This window comes from Hemitrygon akajei, chromosome 30, assembly GCF_048418815.1.
Source record: "Hemitrygon akajei chromosome 30, sHemAka1.3, whole genome shotgun sequence".
NCBI classification, from domain to species: domain Eukaryota; kingdom Metazoa; phylum Chordata; class Chondrichthyes; order Myliobatiformes; family Dasyatidae; genus Hemitrygon; species Hemitrygon akajei.
In genome coordinates, this window is record NC_133153.1 from 41,240,379 (window position 1) to 41,266,029 (window position 25,651).

Sequence of the window (25,651 nt, forward strand, 5' to 3'; positions counted from 1 at the left end):
TGAACTGATTCCACAACCTATAGACTCACTTTCAAGGACTCTACAACTTATGCTCTCAATATTATTTGCAAAATTTGCCTTTTGCACATTGGTTGTTTGTCAATATCTCTACATATACTTTTTCATAAATTCTACCGTATTTATTTTCTGGTAAATACTGTAAGAAAATGTATATATGGTGATATATAGGTACCTAGATAATAAACTTACTATGACTAATATAGTACAGAGCCTGTGCTGCTCCTGGAAAGACAATCCCAGAAATCCCATTCCTGTTCTTTGCCCAGAGCTCTGTAATTTCCATCTCAAGGGCTTATACAAATCTGTTCTGACTACGTCAACTGTCCCTGTGGGTAAATGCATCATCCACTGTGCAATGCACAACCAAAAATAATTGTAATAAATAATGGATAACCTAAACAGCAAGGCCAATTGATGCAGGAGATTGGAATAAGGTCATCAATCAGGGAGTATCAAACTACAGAACAACTCAGTTAAACACTGATTAATGTTGTGATCTTTAATAAATAATGCTTTCACTTTACGTTTTTCATTTGGTTAGTTCCGCTGAAGACGACTGTTAGTATGATCTTCACCACCAAGATCTTATCACCCATTTGGTGCCCATTATATTCTAATTCTACCATCCAAATATTTCTTAAATCCAACATCTTAACCTTTGCTGAAAACAATCTCAGCTACTGACTTCAACATCCATTTAAAGAAATTATGTCTCATTTGCCCAGAATAAATACTGAAAGAGTTTGAGATTCATGTTCCACGTTTCGTCAAAAATACTTGCATAATAGAGCATGTTGAACTAATCCACGGAAAATGAGAAGCACTGGCAGAGCAGTGTTTTTCATCATCACTAATCACTACAAAGGTGGTACATCAGAGGCCAGATTCTTGAACTGTTTGTGGAAGGACTTCACCTAGTGTGTTAAAGTTGGGAATTTCAGGATTTTAACTTAGCAACAAAGGCATGATAATATACTTCCAAGTCAGGGTCAGGCTCCCTCATGTTGGGACTCAACTCTCAAATGACAAATACAGACTGAGACATTATATTTACAAATTCGGAGAAATTTCCTGAGTAATTATGAAGTTCCACAAACGTCAAACTGCAGAAGTTTAAATTATTCTGAATCGCAAGGAATACAGTAAAAAAAACTGCAGAGAGCAGTCCTACAAAATGGCACCAAGCCCCATTTTATACATATTACACTTCAACTACCATGTATTAGTCATATCAAAATAATTTTTGATTTTACAATTGGCCAGCTTGGAACTTCTGGGTCACATCCTGAGCAATTGTTAATTAACCCAATCAAACTAAGTTGGGTATGGTAGCTAACACCAATACCCTCCAGTACTTTACACAGGACTGCCTCATTTTATGTAGCTGACCATGTCTGCTGAGAAACTGTTATGGCAGGGATGGAGAAGGGGCTGCTGGCAGTGGGAGGAAGGGATAGACGAAGGGGGCAGTTGATGGGCATGCTGTTTGAACCACAGATTTTACAATACAGTAATACAGGTATGGCTAGGCCTCAACCTCCTTGTGCAATTGGATCCTGGATTTCCTCACTTGCAGACCCCAGTCAGTTTGGATTAGCAACATCTCCACCACGATCTCCATCAGCACAGGCGCATCACAAAGCTGTGCGCTTAGTCCCCTGCTCTACTCACTTTACACATGACTGCGTAACTAAGCACAGCTCCAATGCTATTCAAGTTTGCTGATAACACCACTGTCATCGGCCACATCAAAAGTAGCGATGGATCAGCATATAGGAGGGAGATTGAAAATCTGGCTGAGTGGTCTCATAACAACCTCTTACTCAATGTCAAAAAGATCAAGGAGCTGATTATAGACTTCAGAAGGAAACTAGAGGCCCATTAACCAGTCCTTAGAGGATCAGAGATGGAGAGGGTTAGCAACTTTAAATTCCTAGGTGTTACTATTTCAAAGGACCTGTCCTGGGCCCAGCATGCAAGTGCAATTATGAAGAAATTACGACAGTGCCTCCAATTCCTTAGGAGTTTGCAGAGATTCAGCATGACATCTGAAACTTCGACAAATTTCTATAGATGTGTAGTGGAGAGTATATTGACTGGCTGCATTACAGTTTGGTATGGAAACACCAATACTGTTGAATGGAAAATCCTACAAAAAGTAGTGGATATGGCCCACTCCATCATGGGTAAAGCCCTCCCAACCATTGAGCACATCTACATGCAATACTGTCACAGGAAAGTAGCATCTGCCATGAGGGACCCCCATCACCCAGGACATGTTCTCTTCACACTGCTGCCATCAGGAAGGTGGTACAAGAGCCTCAGGACTCACACCACCAGGTTCAGGAACTGTTACTACCCCTCAACCACTAGGCTCTTAAACCAAAAGGATTATCTTCATTCAACTTCACTTGCACCATCATTGAAATGTTCCCACAACCTATGGACTCACTTTCAAGGACTCCTCATCTCATTCTCGATATTTATTGCTTAGTTATTTATTATTATTTCTTTTTGTATTTGCTTAATTTGTGTCTGCACTGATTGAATACCCTAGTTGGGTGGTCTTCCATTGATTCTGTATTTGTTATTGTTTTATAGATTCATTAAGTGTGTCCACAAGAAAATAAATCTCAGTTGCAAGTAGTTACATACATGTACTTTGATAATAAAATTTACTCTGAACTTTAATTAAAAAAATTATAATTTAAATCCATAAATGAAAAGGCAAACTGCAGATACAAAATAGCATTCTTTAAGCTAATGCAATTTACATAGGTTGTTTTATGTACTGTTTTAGGGACGGTGTGAATGCCTAAATAACTTCATTTAAAAGACCGAACACTCCACAAATTCCATTTACCTGGCTGCTGATTCTGAGACTCGCCAACTTCATCTGCCTTGACGTGGATGTTATCATCATCCATGTTGGCTTGGTCCTTGTGATCTGCTGCATTTGGCATGTTTATATTGCCCTGTTTATCTTCTTTTACAATGTCCTGTTGGTTATCATGCTGCAGAGGTGGCTTGGGTGGAGCTTGCATCACTGGACTCTTGACAAAATGGTCAGGCTCCACTTCATTCTCCATAATCAGCTTGTTTCCAGGGATTCCAACATTCTTTGACAGAGGTTTCTCAATCCTTTCCAAATTCATTCCGTTTTTGTGATCTGAATGATTGATGGCAAAGTTAATCCTTTTCTGCCCTATCCATTTTAAAAATGCACAAGTAAAACACTAGTCAGATAGAACAATCTACAATTTTATCTACATAGTTCTGTAGAATTAATTTTTTTATTTTGAGATAATGCAGTAACGGGCCCTTCCAGCTGAACAAGCCCACGCCACACAAACATACCTGTATGACCAATTAACCTACTAAAACATACATCTTTAGAATGTCGGAGGAAACAAGAGCACCCTGAGGAAACCCACAGTTATAAGGAAAACACACAAATCCAGGCCGCTGGGGCTGCAAAATTATGTAAACTACTGATAACATTTCGCTGATGCTGATTAAGGGATAAATATTAGTCTGCATTTTGGAGAATAGTGCTATACAAAGCTTCTTGTGCCTCTGTTCACATACCTCAATCCAGTCTCAGGCTAAAGATTGAACCAAAGTTAGAACAGACAAATTTCCCTTTGAAATACTGCCACTTCACATCTCTCAGGACGGGTGAATCAACATGGGAGAAATGGCCTTCATTAAGTATGTCATGCAATCTTAAAAATACAGCTCTAAATATCTACCTTTTGTACAAGTTTCCCTGCATTCAGATCACCACAAGGTGGCTCTGCAGTCAGTCTTGTTGCAATGCTTTTCCCATGCCTTATCCAGCCTTTAAGGTCCAATGTAAAACACTATATTTAATGCTTTTATTTCCGTAGGCTTTATTTGTTGAGAAATTTTAAGAGCATGAAAATTAACACCTAAAAGTTTGTAATATAAAAACACATCTGCCCTATTAATGTCTTTCAGGGATAGAAATATGCCACTGTAACCCTGTGCATATCCCCAAGCTCAATGCAGTAAACTACCCTCCGAGGGCAAACACAGGGGGCATTTAGGGATGGATAAGAAATATTAGTCTCTTAACAGATTTCCACATCAATAATGGAAAGGGTTCACAAATAAATCCACAACTCAACAAACATTTTAGGAACAGCTTTTACCCCTCCGCCTTCAGATTTCTGAATGGTTTATCAACACTACTACCTATTTTTGCACTACTTATTTATATACACACACACACACACACAGTGGATTCCCAGTTAACTGGGACACATCGGGACCAGTACATTTTGACCCAATTTAGCTGCAGCTCTAATTAGCTGAAGTTTCATGAAGAGTTAAAAAGATATGTAGACAACAAACACCTACGTCAGGATGCTGTTCAAAGACTAAAGCTCAGCAATTAATACCATCATTCCCACAATCCTGATTGAGAAGTTGCAGAACCTGGGCCTCCATACCTCCCTCTGCAATTGGACTTTCTAACTGGAAAAACACAGTCTGTGTGAATTGGTGATAACATATCCTCCTCGCTGATGATCAACACTGGTGCACCTCAGGGGTGTGTGCTTAGCCCACTGCTCTACTCTGTATGCACATGACTGTGTGGCTAAGCATAGCTCAAATACCATCTACAAATTTGCTGATGATACATCCATTGTGGATAGAATCTCAGGAGGTGACAAGAGGGTGTACAGGAGTGAGATATGCCAACTAGTGGAATGTTGCCACAGCAACAAACTGGCAATCAACGTCAGTAAGAGGAAAGAGCTGATTGTGGACTTCAGGAAGGGTAAGATGAAGAAGCACATACCAACCCTCAGAGGGAACAGAAGTGGAGAGAGTGAGCAGTTTCAAGCTCTTTGGTGTCAAGATCTGAAGATCTAACCTGGTCCCAACATATCGATATAGCTACAAAGAAGGCAAGGCAGCAGCTATACTTTATTAGGGATTTGGAGAGATTTGGCATGTCAACAAATACACTCAAAAACTTCTATAGTTGTACCGTGGAGAGCATTCTGACAGGCTGCATCACTTTCTGGTATGGAGGGGCTACTACACGGGACCAAAAGCTGCAGCAGAAGGTTGTAAATCTAGTCAGCTCCATCTTGGGTACTAGCCTACAAAGTACCCAGGACATCTTCATGGAGCGGTGTCTCAGAAAGGCAGCGTCCATATTAAGGACCTCCAGTAGCCAGGGCATGGCCTTTTCTCACTGTTACCATCAGGTAGGAGATACAGAAGCCTGAAGGCACACACTCAATGATTCAGGAGCAGCTTCTTCCCCTCTGCCATCCGATTCCTAAATGGACATTGAAGCTTTGAACACTACCTCATTTTTAAAATACAGTATTTCTGTTTTATGCACATTTTAAAAAATCTACTCAATATACACAATTGATTTACTTATAATTGTTTTATTTTATTTATTATTATTTTTTATCTCTGCTAGATTATGTGTTGCACTGAACTGCTGCTAAGTTAACAAATTTCACATCACATGCTGGTGATAATAAACCTGATTCTATTTAAATAAAATACAGAACAAATTAGAACACTACCAATACCTCTACAATACTATAAAACTGTACAGTTCCTAATAGTTGAGGAATTCAATGTACGCTGTTGTGTTCTTTTGATTGACTGTACATGAGCTTAGTGCAGATAATGGGCTGCCTTTATATAATGCTATCGATGCATCCTCCATACCTTCATTTTCATTATAACATTCAAAATAATTGTTGATAACTTCAAATTCTTCGTAATTCCTAAAATGAAGTAGAGACACTCTGGGCATCTCCAAGCCTGAATGTTTGAAACCACAGTGACCAAAACAGTTATGAATTGTCCTGAAGGATCTCGGCCCGAAACATCAACTGTTTACTCTTTTGCATCGATGCTGCTTGGCCTGAACTCCTCCAGCATTGTGTATTGATCCAAATTGTCTTACTGTTTATTTCTCACCAACAATTAGTGACAAAAATCACTGCTTTATGAACACAAACATATGCTACTAGTACAAAGATGTCACTTTAGAACAGATGAAGAGAAATTTCTTTAGCCAAAGGGTGGTGAATCTGTGGAATTCTTTACCATAGACAACTCTGGAGGCCAAGTCATTGAGTATATTTAAAGTGGAGGTTGATAGGTTCTTAATTAGTAAGAGCAAAGGTAATGGGAAGATGGCAGGAGAATGAGGTTGAGAAGGATTAGTTCAGCCATGATGGGATGGCAGAGCAGTCTCAATGGGCCAATGGCCAAATTCTGCTAAGTCTTATGGTCTTATAAAAGCAGCAACTTTCAAGTGCATTCCTATGAAAGACTCCCTTCTACATACCAAAATCCATGGATTTTCCTTGTTCATTTTCTTCTACACCAGGCATTCCAGCATCATCATCTCCTTTGCCCAGATCTGTGAAGATAAGCATGAGAGTTTTAAACAATTACATTACCAAAAACAAACAAATTAACAGCAAGATGATAAACTGCAAGAGAACATTTGAAGCTTGGCTTCTCTCAAGTGAATGATACTTCAGTGAATTTGGCATCCCCACTAATAATGAATAGCAACAGAGTCAGAATTCCATTAAGTGATGTCCTGACAGATGCTATAGGAAGCAGGGCACTGTAAACAAGAGATTCAGCAGATTCTGGAGATCCAGAGCTCAGCAAGTCAGGCAGCATCTATGGGAATGAATCAACAGTTGACATTTCAGGTTGAGACCTTTCATCAGGACTGGAAAGGAGGGGGAAAATGCCAGAATTAAGGTGAGGGAAGGGAAGGAGCATAGCTAGAAGGTGATAAGTGAAGCCAGGTGGATGGGGGAGAAGAGGATGAAATGAGAAGCTGGGAGGTGATAGGTTGAAAAGGCAAAGGGCTGGTGAAAGAGGAATCTGATAGAAGAGGAAAGTGGACAATGAGTGGCCACCAAAAAATTCCACTTTATGATGGAGAGGAGGTGCTTGACAAAACAATCCCATAACTTATGATAGGACTCACCAATGTAGAGGAGACTGCATCGGGAGCACTGGAAACAGTAAACAAACCCAGTAGATTCACAAGTGAAGTGCTTGAGGCCTTGAATGGAGGCGGGGGAAGAGGTGAATGGGCATGTGTAGCATTTCTGTAGATTGCAAGGATACATGCCAGGAGGGACAAATGGACAAGGAGATCACTAAGGAAGCAATCCCTGCAGAAAGTAGAGAGTAGGGGTGTGGGGAATAAAATTGTTTGATGGTAGTATCCCATTAAGATAGATGTTGTGAAAAATGGTGCATTAGATGTGAAGGCTCATGGGGTGGTAGGTGAGGACAAGAGGAACTCTATCCTGTTAAGGTGGTGGGATGATGGGTGAGCGCAGATATCCAGGATATGGAGATGTGGGTGAGGGCAGCATCAATGGTGGAGGAAGGGAAACTCTGTTCTTTGAAGGAAGACTGTCCGATGTCCTGGAAAGAAAAGCCTCATCTTGGGAACAGATGCGGTAAAAACTAAGCAACTGAAAGGGAATCCATTTTTACAGGAGACAAGGTAGGAAGAGGTATAATCAGGATCGCCATGGGAATTGGTAGGTTTATAAAAGATAAGCCACTCAGTTTGGAGGAGCAACACCTCATATTCTATCCAGCTAGCCTCCAGCCTGATGGCATTAATAATGATTTCTTTCTAGTAAACATTTTCCCCTCCTTTCCCTCTTCTTCTATTCCTCATTCTAGTCCCATTGTCCACTCCCCTCTACCAACAGACTTCTCCAGCCCTTTGCCTTTTCCAGTTATTAATCCCCCCCCCAAGCTTCTTTCTCCCCACCCACCCATCTGGTTCTACCCATCACCTTCTAGCTCATCCTTCTTCCTCTCTCCCCCTTATTCTGGTATCTTCCCCCTTCATTTCCAGTCCTAAAGAAAGGTCTCTGCCCAAAACATCAACTATTGATTCATTCCCATTGGTGCTGCCTGACCTGCTGAGTTCCTTCAAGAATTGCGTGTATGTATGTATGTATGTGTTGCTCAGGGCAATGTAAAGCTATCTTTGATGAATAACTGCAGTAAAACAGACATTCAGAAAGACACCCAGTCTGGAAAGCTAAAGAAACAGTTGGATTTAACCATCTGGTCCACCTGCTGTCACTTATGACTAACTTGAACATGCGTCTTTCTCTGCATTTTCCCCAACATTTCTTCATACCTGGAAGTGTTGATTGCTGTTGAAAATGAACTCCAGATGTCATGGGTTAAGAGTGAAAGGCAAAAAATTTAACAAACATGAGGAGAAACTTCTTCACTCAGATGGTTGTGAGAGTATGGAATGAGGTACCAGCATAAGTCGTGCATGCAAGTTTGAGTTCAATGTTTAGAGATGTTTGGATAAGTACATGGAGGGCTGTGGTCCCTGTGCAGGTCGATGGGAGTAGACAGTTTAAATGGTTCAGCATGGACTAGATAGGCCAAAGGGCTTGTTTCTGTGCTGTACTTTTCTAAGATTAAGCCTCCACAACCACTGGGAGAGAGAATTCCAACAATTCACCTCCATGCAAGTGAAGTTTGTCAGTCCTAAACAGCCCACCCTTACTTCTGAGTTCATGATCTCTCGTTATAGAATTTTCAGCCAGGGCTATCATCTCTAATGTACGATTCTTACAGGGCCTAACTAACTGTACATCTCAATAAAATTGCCTCTTATTCTAAACGCTAGAGAACACATGGTTGGTCTAATTAATGTTTCCTCAAATAGCAAGCCTACCATCCTGGAACACATTCAACAAATCTTTTCTACAATCCTGGTAAGTACATCCCTCTTTATGGTAAAACTGTTTGCAATAGGTGTGGTCTCAGCACAACCCTCTACAACTATGGTGAGACTTTATTCAAACACTCTCGTAATGAAGAGTTATGTAACATTTACCTTCCTAATTGTTCATTTCACCCGCTTGTAAGGGTTAATGAGTTGTGTACCAAGATATTTACAGTAGGCCCTTTTGAACATCAACTCCACCTAATTTCTCTGCATTTACAAAATATTCTTTTCTTTCAGTTTGTGCTCCAAGGTGGATGACTTCGCATTCTCCCCACACTATCGTGCATCTACCATGTTCTTGACCATGTACTCACTATTCTACACAGCCCTGAAAACTCTCAACATCCTCCTCACAGTGCACGACCCCACCAAGTTTTGTTTCATCAGCAATTTGGCTCCCTGAACCCATTCATTGATAGACTGGAAATAGTCAGGGCCCAAGTTCCAATCCCTATAGTGTCTTTCAGCTTATTCCCATTCTGTCCAATAACAAGTTTTTATATGTTGGATTATCCACAATTCTACATGTCCCAATCTTATTGACAAACCAAGTGGGACCCTCTTGTTAAGTATTATGAACATCTGAAAACACCACTGCAGCTACTGGCTCCCCCTTATCTATTCTACTTATCATTTTCACAAAGAAATCTAACAGATTAGTCAAAACATTTTTAGATCATTCTTATTCTGTATAACACTATTATTAAGGTGCTCTTATATTGCAGGTTTCATTATAGATTCCAGCATTGTCCTACTAAAACAAAAAAAATAGAAAAATTGCTGTACTCAGGAAGGAGTTATGCAACTTTTAAGTCTTGGTGAAGTAGCCGTCAGAACAGGAAACATTTCAACAGTTTTACAGATTCGGAGTAAGTTCAAGGGTGAGTAATTCACAGAAAAGAAATGTTCCTTGCAATCTGTTAACTAATACATATTGCAAGCAACACAATATTCCCAGCATTTTACACAGCTCTATAAAACCCTGATTAGACATTTACAATATTGTTCAAAATATGTTTTCAAAGTATGTACAGTGCCTTGGAAAAGTATTCGGCTACTTTCACATTTTACTGTCTCATTTTCTAATTTTAATATATACTGAGTATTTTCGAGTTAATTACAAAGCATTGTGCATCATGTCAAATCTAAAAAATTAGAAAACCTGTCAACAATTTACTAATTAGAAACCAAAATTGAGGCTGAAAAAGTATTCACCCCTTTGTAACTGCTACACTAACTTTCCTCAGTTGCAGTATACTACCTTACCAAACTCACCCAATTTGCTGACACAGAAAGCTAGAGGATCACCTGAATAAATACCCCCTCTCTGCAAGGTCCAACAATATGGTAAATTTTCAATAGACCAAATCAAAATGAAGACCAAAGAGCAGTCAAGGCAAGTTGGAAACAGAGAAACAAATCTGGGCAAGGATACAAGACCATTTCAAAAGGCACTGAACACATCTCGAAGCTCAGTGCAGTCCAATGTGAAAAAGTGGAAGAAAATATGAAAATACAGCCACACTGCCTAGGTCAGGCCGCCCCTCTATGGTCGCCAGACAAGAATGGCATTTGTAAGAGGCTACTGTCACACCAACAATCACTGAGTGAGGTGCAGAAATCAGTGGCTGCAACTGAAGATGAAGTTAACAGCTCCACAATCTTTAAGCCCTTCCTCAAAAAGTATTTTTATGGAAGAGTGGCAAGGAAGAAGCCCTGGCTAAAAAAAGCATGTCCTTGCCTGTAAAGACTTCACAAAGCACCTAGAAGATACTGTAAAATTGTGGAAGAAGGTCTTGTGGTTGGATGAGACTAAAGTGAAACTTTTTGGCCTCAACATCAAGCAGTACGTGTGGCATAAATTTAATACTGCACACCAGCCAGGTAACACCATCCCTACTATAAAGTATGGTGGAGATAGCATCATGTTATGCAGATACTTTACAGCAACAGAGGCTGGAAATCTGGTCAGAACTGATGAGAAGATGAATGCTGCTAAATATAAACAGATCTTTCATAAAGACCTACTAGCCTCTGCCAGAAAGGTTAAACTGGCAAGGAAGTTCGTCGACCCAAAGCACACTGCCAGCCAACCATGGAGTGGCTTCATGTCCTTGAGTGGCCCAGTCAAAGTCCTGAACTTAATCTGATAAAACATCTGACAAGACCTCAAGATTGCTGTTCACCACCGCTCCCTAGCTAACCTGGCGCAGCTTGAGCGATTTTGCAAGGAAGATGGGCAAATCTTGCTCCATCACTCTGCAAAGCTAATCGAGACTTATACAAAGACTACTTACTGTACCACTATGAGTGGTGGTTCATTAAGTACTGTGCAAAGGAGGATGAATACCTTTGAACTGCTGACAGTTTGTTTTTTCATGTTTTACAATTTTCACTGTTTTTGGGCTCTTCTGTGAAAAAAGGAGCGCTTGATTTACAAATAAAAATTCTCCGTTAAATTGATCAAAATCCCTCATTGTAATACTCATTTATGTAAAGAAAGGGATAGGGGCTGAACTTTTTTTTTTAAACAAGGCACTATATACTATATATACAAACTTGAGATTTTTCATCCTGCAATCACAAAACAAATATTAACACCTAAACACCCAATGTGCAAGAAAAAGAACAAATCATGCAAGCAATAAAGTAAACAAATCACAGAACATGAACTGCACAGTCCATGAAAGTGAGTTCACAGTCACGAAGTTAGTTCAGCATTGCAGCCAGTCCAGGAGCACGATGGTTGCAGGCCACAGCCACAGAGCCACTTCAACGCTGAGTAAAACTGGTCACAGAGTAAGATCAGTGCTGAGGCGAGTGCCAATGATTGCAAGCCATACCTGCAATTATTTCAGCACTGAGTCAAGAAAATCTCATGGGGTAGTGAGCTGAATACTGGTTTGTCCTTTGCCCTTGGCTTTGACAACTTGATCTTTTTAATCTGGCTCGGTGCTTAAATAGGCCAATCATTGGGTCATTTCACTCTTGAGCCTGGGTTCCGCTACTTTGATCTAGCTCCAAACTTGCTCCAGCAATGACCAGTTTTGTTTTTTGCACTCTGGCCCAGACCCCTCCACTTCAATCCGGCCGCTAGTCCACTCCAGCAATGGCCAAAGGTGTACCTGTATTCCCCAGAATTCAGTTCACTGAACCATCAGGATACTGCAAAAATGCCAGGTAGTACAGATAGTTCAAAAGCACAAAGAGAAATTACAGGCTGAGGATAGCACTGATCATAATCCAGAAAAAGTGGAATTTAAGTTCATAGTTTTGTTTGCTGCCTGTAAAGCATTGCCTTGTTTCACCAGCACCGTCAATAATACTCACCTAATACTTCTGCTTCGTTGAGCACCTCCACTCCATCCGCCACAACAGACAGGATCACCTGGTTGCCACCCACTTCAACTCTGCTTCACATTCCCATTTGGATATGTCCATACATGGCCTCCTCTACTGCCATGATGAGGCTAAACTCAGGTTGGAGGAGCAACACCTCATATACCATCTGGGTAGTCTCCAGCCCCTTGATATGAACATCAAATTCTTCAACTTCCAGTAATTCCCTCCCTCTCCCTTCCCCCATCCCACTTTCTGTCTCCTTTTCTAGCTGCCTATCACCTCTCTCATGATTCTGCCCTCTTCTACTACCCATAGTGCTTTCCCCTTAGATTCCGTCTTCACCTCTCCTGCCTATCCCCTCCCTGCTTCCCCTCCCCCACCCCTTGATCTTTCCTCTGATTGGTTTTCCACCCTCCCCCCACCTTCTTTATGGGACCCCTGCCCCTCCTTCAGTCCTGACGAAGGGTCTCAGCCCGAAACGTTGACTGCCCATTTCAAAGGATGCTGCCCAACCTGCTGAGTTCACCCAGCTTGTTTGTACGTGTTGATCTTTAATACTCAGATCCTTCCTATAACGAGACCAGAATTGACCATGTTCAATTCACTGTAGAAAGGATGTGGAAACTGTAAAGTGTGCAGAGGATGCAGCCTGGATTAGAGAGCATGTCTTATGAGAGTAGGTTGACCAGGTTAGGGCTTTTCTCTTTGGAGCAGAGGACAGATGGTGTCAAAACATAGATCAAGTGGATAGCCCAAGACTTTTCCCCAGAGCAGAAATGGCTTATACCAGGGAGCATGTTTTTAAGGTAATTGGAGGACAGTGAGTGAGCTGGGGGGTGGGTGGGGAAGAGAATTTCAGGGGCAAGTTTATTTGGAGCGGCGGTTGTATAGAATGTCCTGCCGGGGTGGTAGTAAAGACAGATACATTTAAAAAGCTCTTGAATACGCACATTGATGATAGAAAAAAAGGAGGGCTATGCAGGAAGGAAGAGTTAGATTGATCTTACAATAAGGTCAGAACAACATTGTGGGCCGAAGGGATTGTACTGTGCAATAGTGTTCTATGTTCTAATACAAAGTATTTCCAAACCACAGGAGCAGCTCAGTCTTGGGCAGACTTGAATATTGGAGTTAAGGATTGAAGGGTGGGGAAATCTGGCATGAGTGCAATGGGGGAAAAAGGCTATGTTCCGAAGCAGCTTTCAGAATTCTCTCCAGAGCAGGGCAAAGATGGCAACCAATGAAACACCACTTCAGTTGAAGTCAGAAGTTACCAACTGTAGATTTTGTAACAGATTCTGCCAATGCACATAATAAAGAAGCACTAAGCAGGAAACTCTGTTTATTGTTTATGAATTATGCTTTTGTGGATTCAAAGCATTTGGAAATCAAGGTGCCAAATCTGATGGTGAGGAGATCAAATAAAAGATAACTAGTCTGAAGAGCTCTAAAGAACAATGATATTTAATGTGACTTATACTGAATCACAGTTGCTCCTGTAGATTCCAAGGCAGCAAAATTAATGTTGAAATTAGTGACTGACATTCAAATTAAAGTGTTCGATGTTAAACATACAAGTGAGAGGAAGAAGAATAGTCTTTAACTTGACAGTAGAGTTATCGGAGCACCATCTTTTGACGGTGTTTCCGTAGCAAGCTATTTTTTTTTTAAAAAACGAGGCCGAGTTGCTAGCTTGACACTCAACCCGACTTGGATTCGAACTCGGGAACCTTCGCTCCGGAGTCTGGTGCTGATATTATTGCGCCACCAAGCAGAGGCAAAACATACAAGTGCAAAACTTAAAATATTTTATCTCCCTAAGCCTGTATCTCAGCAAGTTCATACAAAGGCAACTGTGCACATCTATAGCTCCAAGAGGGAACCAATTTAAATATTTTCCATAAGCTTCAGAGTTAAGATTTTCATTATAACATTCTATTACAAAAACATCAGAATAATCCTCCAATTTTCTAGCCAAGTAACATTTTACATACAGTATTGAGTTCAAGTAATACAAATACAAACTGATTGAGTTTGCAATTAACAACTAGTCAAACACATTTACCTGACAGTTAAGATTGAATAAGGGCATAACTTATCTACACGTGTTTCTTACTTAGTAATTTAATCTCGTTGTCCTGATGAGGCTGCAGTTTGCTTTCATCAAGATTAATGGCAGGTTTATTGTTCCTAGCAATCTGCGGCATGTTTTCAAGATTTGCTTTTTTGTAATTCCAATCAGATTCACCATGTTTAGATGCTTCCTCCTTCTCCTCTCCAAGCTACAATTCAAAATAAAAACAAAATAGATGCAATTAGAGACAAAAACAAACAGGAATTAGTAAATTGAGTTGAGAAGCTTCCCTTGCCTAAAATTTGTCAGGAATATCTGCACTTTGCACTACCTTGTTCGAGCAATTCATTTAGGGACCAGACTGTTTCATGTTATGGTAGCTCAATGCATTCAGCACAAGGAGGAAAGTGGAAGAGAAGCCTAATTTTCCTTGCTATCTCAACAAGCAGCATCATTATGCAACCTTTCAGGGCAGTCAGTAGAGCCAATGTCAAACCACAGAGCTTTTAAGGCCAGAAATGGTAAAGATGAAGGGCCAATTAACTAAAATAACTACCATTAAGGACATAAAAATTAGAATGGGATGCACAAAGCTCAACATACACAGTCATAGAAAAGTACAGGAGAGAAACAGACCCTTCGGCCCATCTAGTCTAAGCCAAAACATTTAAACTGCCTAGTCCCATGAACCTGCACCTGACCATAACCCTTCATACCCGTCGTCCATGTACCTATCCAAACTTCTCTTAAGCAATGAAATCAAGCCCCCAAGCACCACTTGTGCTGGCAGGTCATTCCACACTTACAACCCCGAGTGAAAAAGCTTCCCTTTGTGTTCCCATGAAACTTTTCCCGTTTCGCTCTTAATCTATCACCTCTACTTGTAGTCCCAGTCAATCTCAGTGGGAAAAGCCTGTTTGCATTTACCCTATCTATATCCCTCAATTGTATGTACCTCTATCAAATCTCCCCTCTATCTTCTATGCTTTAGGGATTAAAGATCTAACCTATTCAATCTTTCCTTATAACTTAGGTGCTCCAGTCCAGGCCGCCACATCTTTGTAAATTTTCTCTGTACGTACTCTCCCAACCTTATTTACATTTTCCTGTAGGTCAGTAACAAAACTGCACACAAAGCTCAAAATTTGGCCTCACCAATGTCTTATACTACTTCAACATAACATTCCATCACCTGGGCTCAGTACTTTGATTTATGAAGGCCAATGTGCCAGAAGATTTCTTTATGACCCTGTCTACCTGTGACACAACTTTCAATTAAATACAGACCTGTATTCCCAGATACCGTTTGTTCTACCACACTCCTCAGAGTCCTACTGTTCACTGTAAGACCTGCTCTGGTTGGTCCTTGTGAAGTGCAACATGTCACACTTGTCTACATTAAATTCCATCTGCCATTTTTAACCCATTTCCTCACTGTCCACTACACCCCCAAACTTGGTGTCATCCACAAATTTGCTCATCCAGTTAACCACATCATCCAGATCATTGATATAAACGACAAACAACAATGGACCCAGCTCCGATCACTGCGGCATACCTCTAATCACAAGCCTCCAGTCAAAGAGGCAACCATTTACTATGACTCGCTGGTTTCTGCCACAAAGCCAATATCTAATCCAAATTACTACCTCATCCTGAATGCCAAACATTCAAAAATCTTCTGGACCAAACTCCCATGAAAGACCTTGTCAATTGCCTTGCTAAAGTCCGTACCGACAATATCCATTGCCTTGACTTCAGCTTCCATAGTAACTTCCTCAAAAAACTCTAAGATTGGTTAAACACGACCTACCATGCACAAAGCCATGCTGATCTCAAATCAGTCAACATCTATCAAATACTTATATATCCGGTCCCTTAGAATACCTTCCAATAAATAACTAATGTCAGGCTCAACAGCCTATAATTTCCTAGTTTATTTTTAGAGCCTTTCTTAAACAGTGGGACATCAGCCATCCTCCAATCCTCCAGTGTCACACCTACCACTAAGGATTATTTAAATATCGCTGCTGGAGTCCCTGCAATTTCTGCACTTGCCTCCCACAGGGTCCAAAGGAACTTCCTTTGATCTTCCAGAGGAAGAATTTTGTCCCTTGAAATTCTGTTCCCTTAACAGATCTGTAGAATCCCTTAGAGTTCTCCTTCACTGTCTGCTACAGCAACCCCATACCTCATTTAGCCCTACTGATATCTTTCTTGTGTTCCCTTGTTAAGTACTTCATTTGTTTCTACCTGCCTCTACCAGCTATGCATCTTCCCCACACACCACCACCCCGCACCTCCCACCGTAGCCGGGGCCTCAATATTTCTCAACTAAGGTTCCTTAAATTTGTTATCTTTACATTTTATTTTGATAGGTACATACAAGCTTTGTACTCTCAACTTCAGTTTTGAAGGCCTCCCTCTTACCAAGTGCTCCTTCACCAGAAAACAGCCTGTCCAAATCCACACTTGCCAGATCATTTCTGATAGCATCAAAATTGGCCTTTCTCCAGTTTAGAATCTCAACCCGTGGACCAGACCCATCTTTTCCCATATTCACTTTGAAACTAATGGCATTTTGGTCACTAGATGCAAAGTGCTCCCCTACACAAACTTCTGTCGCCTGCCCTGTCTCATTCCCAAATAGCAGATCCAGTATTGCACACTCTCTCATTTGGACTTCCATTTACTGATTAAGGAAACTTTCCTGAACACACTTGATAAACTCTATCTCATCTAGTCCTTTTACAGTATAGGAATCCCTGTCAAATGGGGAAAGTTAAAAATCACCTACCATAACAACCTAATAGTTCTTTCAAAAGTCTGCGATCTCTTTACAAATTTGTTCCTCTAAATGCCATGGACTGTTGGGCGGTCTATAATATAACCCCATTATCATGGTCTTATTCCTCAGTTCCACCCATAACACCTCATTAGACAAGTTCTCCAGTCTGTCCTGACTGAGCACTGCTATGACATTTTCCGACTAGTAATGCCATACCTCCCCCTTTCACTCCTCCCACTGTTGTGTCTAAAACAATGGAACCCCAGAATATTGAGGTGCCAGTCCTGCCCCTCCTGCAACCAAGTCTCATGAATGGCTGCAATGTACTGATCCCTGCCTGAGCTCATCTGTCTTTCTGACAATATTTCTTGCATTGAAATACATGCAGCTCAGGACACTTGTCGCACCATGCTCAACCTTTTGCTTCCTGGCTTTGTCTAAGGTCTTACCAACATCTGTCTCCACAACCTCTCCACTATCTGTTCTGGCTCTCTAGTTCCCATCCCCCGTAACTCCAGTTTAAACCCCGCCATGCAGGATAGCAAACCTTCCTGTTATGGTATCAGTCCCCCTCCAGTTCAGATGCAAACCACCTCTTCTGTATAAGTCCGATCTTCTCTGGAGGAGAGCCCAACGATCCAACTATCTGATGCCCTCTCTTCTACAACTCCTTTGCCACGTGTTAAACCGTATGATCTTCCAATTTCTGGTCTCACTAGCACATGCATGGATAGATCACAACCCTGGAGGTCCTGTCTTTTAACTTAGCACTAACTCTGAACTCTATGCAGAACCTCATCATTCTTCCTACCTGTGTCATTGGTAACTACATGGACCACCATCTCTGGCTGCTCACCCTCAGTCTTAAGAATGCTGAGAACTCAATCCAAGATATCCTGGACCCTGGCACCCAGGAGACAACATACCATCCAGGAATCTAGTTCTCACACAAAGAATTCCCTTTCTGTTTCCCTAACTAACAAATCCCCTATCACCAAAGTGTGCCTCTTCTCTCCCATTCCCTTCTGAGTCAGAGCCAAACTCAATGCTAGAGACCTGACTGCTGTGACCTTGCTAGGTCATACCCCCCCCCGACAGTATCCTGTTGTTGAGGGGATGGCCACAGGAGTGCTCTGCAATGGCTCTTTAACCCCTTTCCCTTACCTGTCACCCAGTTTCCTGTGTCCTGCTCCATGATTGTAACTATTTCTCTATATGTCCTATCTATTACCCCATCCGCCTCCTCAGTGATCTAGAGTTCATCCAGTTCCAGCTCTAACTCCTTAGTGTTAGAAGCTTCTTACAGGTGCAGTAGTCAGAGACACTGGAGGTCTCTCTACCTTTGCAAGAGAAGCATTCAACTATTCTGCCTGGCATCCCTATGGTTCTAATTGTGCTAACTCGATGTCATCTTCTGTTCCTACCTTCCTAACTAAATGCAAAAACTACAGTAAAGCTCCAAAATCTACTGAATACTCAAATTTAGGGTTCAGCATCTGATACACTGGAAAATGTTTGCCATGCTCCCTTTCTACTCACCGGGACTCAGTTTCTGAACTCCCATTCCAATGCCCCTCCCTTTCCCCTGACCCCAGCCACCATTATCGTACTTTCAACCTCAGTTCACTAGAAAATGATATGTGAATTAAAAGTGCAGACTTTAATACAGCATCCAATAGTCCAGAACATCTGCCAACCAATCCAGGACAAAAGTGCCCAGCACGTTAGATTATCGAGTTTTACTTTAGTTCCCGACAGGATAAGAATGCCATTAAATTCCTCACCAAACCAAGTAAAAAGAACAAGCTTTGATATTTCCAATGCTGGTTCATTGGAAATTTTAATATAAAATATATTTAAAGAACACTTCACCTCCAGTTTCCCTAATTTCCCCATGGAAATTAAGCACAACTTGGCATTGGACCATATTACAGTTGACATAAATTGTCTGTTCTCCCCATGACTATGTGGGCTTCTCCCTCATGCTCCAGTTTCCTTATACATTGCAAAAACATATGGTTAGGTTTTGGGTTAGTAAGCTGCCCCCAGCACTACCCTTGGACCAATCGGACTGTGTAAGTTGTTAAAGCAAAACTATAAATTTCACTGCATGTGACAAATAAAGACAATCTTCGAATCTTTTCAATCAATGCAGCTAAAATTGCACATTACATAGTAAATGAGTTTAAATGCACCCATATATAACAGAACCAATAAAAACAATGTTCTAATCTTTCTTAGCATAGCTTACTTGGTTTCGTTTGGTATCTTCTTCACGTTTTGGAGGCTGATCGTGCACTCTCTGTAGAGTTTTGATTTTCTCTTCACATTGCTCCTTTAGTGCACTGATCTGCTGACCACATTGCAGGCTGCAAAACAATTTCCCAAGATAAGCAATATTTACAACACTAATCCACATTTCCAAAGTATTTCTCAGATAAAGATCTCTCAAATTGTTCCCAAATTGACACAATAGAACTGGCAATCTATCGGCTTGAACCGTAAACTACAAGGGCAAAGTTACTTGGAGGAAAATAACCATCAGGAACAGCTGAGTTTAACAATGCTGTTGACAAAAGCCACTTAGGTGGCAAGAACAGGTTGGCAGATTACTATCTGAATGGTGTCAAGTTAGGAAAAGGGGAAGTACAACAAGATCTAGGTGTTCTTGTACATCAGTCACTGAAAGTAAGCATGCAGGTACAGCAGGCAGTGAAGAAAGCATGTTGGCCTTCATAACAAGGGGAACTGAGTATAGGAGCAAAGAGGTCCTTCTGCAGTTGTACAGGGCCCTGGTGAGACCACACCTGGAGTATTGTATTCAGTTTTGGTCTCCAAATTTGAGGAAGGACATTCTTGCTATTGAGAGAGTGCAGCGTAGGTTCACGAGGTTAATTCCCAGGATGGCGGGACTGTCATATGTTGAGAGATTGGAGCTACTGGGCTTGTATACACTGGAATTTCGAAGGATGAGAGGGGATCTGATTGAAACATTATTAAGGGATTGGACACGCTAGAGGCAGGAAACATGTTCCCGAAGTTGGGGGGAGTCCAGAACCAGAGGCCACAGTTTAAGAATAAGGGGTAGGCCATTTAGAACAGAGTTCAGGAAAAACTTTTTCACTCAGAGTTGTGGACCTATGGAATGCTCTGCCTCAGAAGGCAGTGGAGGCCAATTCTCTGGATGCTTTCAAGAGTTAGATAGAGCTCTTAAAGATAGTGGAGTCAAGGGATATGGGGAGAAAGGCAGGAACGGGGTAGATTGCGGATGATCAGCCATGATCACATTGAATGGCGGTGCTGGCTCAAAGGGCCAAATGGCCTACTCCTTCACCTATTGTCTATTATCTCTTTACATGTTGGGGGAATATTTTCACACTGCCTGACTTTTTTTTTTGCAAATTGCCCAGTGTGTTGAATTACACAATACCTGCTCCTGTAAATTCTATTTGCAGAGACCAGGACTGGCCTTATTTTATGGGTTTTAATCAGGAATCTGTAAGGGATTATTTTCACACAGAAGGTAGCCAGAAGTTCCACCATAACTGTTTGCTTACTTGGAAGGCTGTGCATAATATTAACAGGGGTTCTTCATCTCGTAATACCAAATTTTAGCCTCAATAGAATATGAACAAGGAATCAAACCTCCCCAATATTCTGCTAGTTTGTTGTAATGCATTGACTTCCCTGTTGAGACAAATTAAGGAACACTGAGAAACCTTCCTGTATTTATATCATTACAAGGTAACAAAGTGACACTGCAGACAATAATAAACTAGAGATTCTGCAGATGTTGTAAATCTTGAGCAACACTCAAAATGCTGGAGGAACACAGGTCAGGCATCATCTATAGAAGGGAATAAACAGTCACTGCTTCAGGTCGAGACTCTTCATTTCCATTTAAAATGTTTAACCCTTTTTTGTTGACACGTCAACATTTCACAAAGACACTAAAATGATTATTGGCATTCTATAGTGTGGTGCTGCACAATAACTGCCTAAAAATGCAGAGATTGTAAATGTTACTTCATTATTTACTACATTTTTAGAGATCAAACAGCTATATCTACGTGAAGATATTGGGTGTCACATTTATTTTGTGAATATTTTCAGGTTGTCTGCACAAGAATTGCCACATCAATGTTATTGATTTGCAATTGATATTTTCCACTGCTTTGCATGAATGAAATTACAGCATTAGTTGCTATGCAACCATTAGAAATAGCAGACTCAAAAAGATGCTGGCAATGTAAGACTATGTAGCAGCTGGCAGCTTTGAATAAATTCACATTAGACAATGACAGGTAATCTGGATAAATGCAACTCAAATTAGAATTCTATGGTGCTGACAAGACAAATAATCACATGGACAATAATGCAACCAACTCTCGAGAGTAGACCAACACTAAGTGAAACAAAAAGGGCATTTCAAAGAGTTAAGAGAAACTCTTAATACACATTTATATAAATTTGATTCTGATCACTGCATCTGGCCCATTTACTTCAAAAACATTGAAATCTGCACAATTCTGGTGCCATTCTTAAGGGTGAAAGCTTCCGGGTCCTCCTGTTTCCTTCCACAGTCTAAAAGGCATACCGAATCAGATAACTGATCATTGTAAATTGTCCCATGATTAGGTTAGGGCTAGTTGAGTTTGCTGGGGTGATAAGGCTTGAAGAGCCTACCCCACATATCGGTACCTTAAAATAATATTCAGCACCCACAACTGTTTTCAAATTTTCCTGTCTCGTTTTCTAAACTTAAATATATTGAAGTTGGTATTGTTTGGCGCTAATCTACAAAACATTGTGTCATGTCAAATCAAAAGAAAAAATCCCAAATCTGTCAATTTACTTAAACAAAATTGAGGCTGAAAAAGTATTCATTCCCTTTGTAATTACTACCAACTTTGCTCAGATGTAATACTGTACAACACTTTACCACCTCATCCAATTTGTTGATGTAGAAAATTGGAGGATCACTGTTTTCAATCAATTCATAATAAATACCCTCTGTAAGGTCGAACAGTACGGTAGATTTTTAACAGTCCAAACCAAAATGAAGACAAAAGATAACTCAAGACAGTCAGATAAAATGTAACAAAAGCACATGTGCTGCCTTTATGGCAGTTATTTAGTTTATAATATTTTCGCTTAGTAATTCGTGTGTTAGCATTTTTTAGTTAAAGTTAGGATTGTTTAAGTAAATTCGTTGTCTGTAATATATCACGGCATGCGACGACGTCACATCCGGTTTTGCTGCGTCCTGTGGGAAAATACCGGTTTGGGAAAGACGGGAAGGTGGGGGCCACACATGTGCCAGTCCAGCGCAAGTAAGGTTGTTTTCTACACACCAGAAACATAGTGAAAGCAACGCTGTAAGTCATGAGATAATCGATATGTTGAATTAAAATGTTAATGCTGATTCCGTTAAAAGTAACGACGGTCGATAAGGTTTATGTTTTCGTGTGGATAGTTTGTGTTGAAGTGTATTTAAAGCAGTCAATGGCGTAGGTAGATTCTGACTGTATGCTGCACTTTAATGTAATGTAGTTGTTGTAGTTTACTTTTACAAGTGTTTACAATGTAATGTGATATCAAGAAGGAAACAAATACTGTACCAATCTTGTATTGTTTTATCAACAGTTTTCACCATACGTTAATGTGAAGAGTGAACAGTAAATGGTTAATCTTACTGCGACCTTGTTTTCATTGACTACGGTTTACCTTGATGTTTAGTTCAGCGTTCTGTTACACCCGAGCGAGAACATTACAGCACAAATCAGGGGAAGCTTAAAAAGGATTCAAATGATTCCAAGTACATTTATTATCAATATATAAATTACACAACCTTGAGATTCATTCGCTTACAGGCAGCCACAAGCAAACCCAAAAGAACCCAATTTAAAAAGACCAACACCTAATGTGCAGAGAGAGGGAAAAAACAAATCATACAAACAATAAGAGCAAGCAACAGCACTCTAAGCTAAATTGAGCCCAGAGACCTGAACTCCAGAGCAGGTGGAGTAGGCCCATAGCCTTGATCTCAGTTCATCATAGAACAGGGCAAATTGCGGAGAAGCTCACAGATACAAAGTGCACAGCAGCCAGAGCAGTCTCACAGACAGCACTACGGAGAGTAGAGTGAACATTGCTGAAGATTGAGTGGAATCAGCCCAACTCTCGCCTCTGGTCCCGACATTCCAGCCAGTGTTTAACTCATCCAAACACCAGATCATGCCGTGCACTAGGACCCGGGCCCTGCTGCAGTGATACACTCTGGGCCTAGACCTCGCCACCCAGCCCAAAGTCATTCGACCTTTTCAAATCAGCTTAGTGCTTAGATAGATTTGACCTCGCTCCCAGTACGGGCACCAAAACTTATCCGCCTTGATTTCTCACTGAATCACTCACTCCAACCCCATCTGCGAATTCAACACCATCATAAACATCTAACGCTCCAACTTTGCATCGCATCAGAAAGTCTCAACTCTCAAGTCCACTTTGCCTTCACTCGCCTCGTCGTTTGCAATGATAGTTCACCACAATTTACCCCCAAAAAGTGTTATTAATAATGTTTTTATGCATTTTAAAGGCACTGAACACGTGTTGGAGCTCAGTGTGAAAAAGTGGATAAAATATGAAAGCAAAGCCACACTGCCTCAAACCCTAAACTTTGTCACAGGAGAAGGCGGCTACTGTGATGCCAACAGTCACTGAGTGAGCTGCAGGAATCAACAGCTACAACTGGAGATGAAGTGTATGGCTCCACAATTTCTAAGGCCTTGCACAATAAAGGTATTTATGGAAGAGTATCAAGGAAGCCCTTGGCTTAAAAAAAAAAGCATATCCTTGCCCATAAATACTTTGTAAAGTATCAATTAGAAGATACTGTAAAGATATGAAAGAAGGTCTTGTGGTTGGATGAGATTGAAGTGGAATTTTTTAGCCTCAACACCAAGCAGTACATATGGCATAAATCTAATACTGCAAAATATGAGCTAGTAGCATCATGCTAAGATGATGCTTTTCAGTAGCAGGGACTGAATATCTAGTCAGGTTTGACGGGAGGACGAATGCTGGAAATATAGAGAGATCCTGGATTAAAACCTGCTAGCCTCTGGCAGAGAGCATAAACTGGCGAGGAAGTTTGTCTTTCAGGAGGGCAACCACCCAAAGCACACTGCCAGAGCAACCATGGAGTGGCTTTAAATAAGAAAATTTATGTCCTTGGGTGGCCTAGTCAGACTCCTGACCTTAACCCAACAGAACATCTCTGGCCAAGACCTCAAGATTGCTGTCCACTGCCACTCCCCAAATAACCTAGCACAGCTTAAGCAATTTTGCGAGGAGGACCAGGCAAACCTTGCTCCATCACATTGTGCAAAGCTGATAAAGACTTCTCTAAAAAACTACTGACCTTAATAGCTGTGAGCTATTCAACTAAGTACACAGCAAAGGGGGATGAATACTTTGAAATGTCAGCAGTTCTGTTTTTCATGCTTAACAATTTTCCCTGTTTTTTGGGCTCTGATAAAAGGAGGATGTGATTCACAAATAAAAATTCTCAGTTAAATTATCCAAAATCTCTGGTTGCAATACTCATGAATATTTTTACATGACACTGTATAACTCATACACAAGACAATAATATTACCACAAATTTAACAGATAATATATTCCAAAAGATGACATTTATAAAGTGCATTTCTGACACAAGTTAAAAAATAAACAGTATAATGCTACAGGCTCTTCATAAGTGATGAGAACTGGGTGGTGGCAGGGAGTTCAGTCATCACATGGCCTGGCAGAAAAAGCTGTTTCCCATACTAACAGCCTGTCCTCATGCTAAGGTGCCTCCTGCCTGATGGTATCATGTCAAAGAGATTATGGAATGAAGGGAAATGATCTTTGACAATACCAAGGGCTCTGCTAAGCAGATGGGTGGAAGAGACACTGCTGATCCTCTATGTAGAGTTCTTGCAAACCCTGTTAATCATCTATGAAAGGGATGAGTCGTCGATGTTTTGGGTAAGAACTAATATCTGATGCTGTCCGACTTGTTGAGTTTCTCTAGCATTTTGTGTGTGTGCGTTACTCTGGATTTCCAGCATCTTCAGAATCTCATATGATTTGAAGGGTCACTTCAACTATTTTCATTTAATTTAGACAGCTCAATTTCAATTGTCAATTCCATGTCGAAGGATGAGAAAAACATCAAGATTTTACCTCTCATATTCTAATTTCTTCTCCAAGGTTGTGGAATTTCGCCGGTACTCCTGAAGCTGTTCATCCTGCTTAATGAACTCTTGTCGTAACTCGGTGAGTTGCTCTGTCACAGAGAAATATACTTTAGATGGATTAAATATACTACATTGATCACAGATGTACAGCTCAGAATAAGGCCCTTCGGCCCAAATCATCCATGCTGACTGCATTGCCTATTTATGCTAATGACACTTTCCTGCATTGCATCCCCTCCTCTTCTGTCCTAATATCTTTTAGATATCAATTGTATCTGCCTCTATCTCTACCATTTTCTATGGCAGCTTGCTCCAAATAACCACCACCCTCAACCCAAGCATTGATTTCTGTTGCCCTTCAGGTCTTCCCCCCT

At 40.8% G+C, this 25,651-nt stretch overlaps 1 protein-coding gene across 3 annotated transcripts in view; it reads right to left on the reverse strand.

Moving 5' to 3' along the window:
- golm2 (golgi membrane protein 2) overlaps positions 1–25,651 on the reverse strand; it is an 82,958-nt gene that overhangs the window by 24,078 nt on the left and 33,229 nt on the right. For all 3 annotated transcript variants that reach the window (XM_073032689.1, XM_073032688.1, XM_073032687.1), the window contains exons 4-8: positions 25,264–25,366; positions 19,286–19,403; positions 14,289–14,454; positions 6,374–6,448; positions 2,885–3,190 (exon numbers count right to left, since the gene is read on the reverse strand). In XM_073032689.1, coding sequence (XP_072888790.1) covers positions 2,885–3,190; positions 6,374–6,448; positions 14,289–14,454; positions 19,286–19,403; positions 25,264–25,366 — 768 coding nt within the window. The remainder of the gene's footprint in view (positions 1–2,884; positions 3,191–6,373; positions 6,449–14,288; positions 14,455–19,285; positions 19,404–25,263; positions 25,367–25,651) is intronic.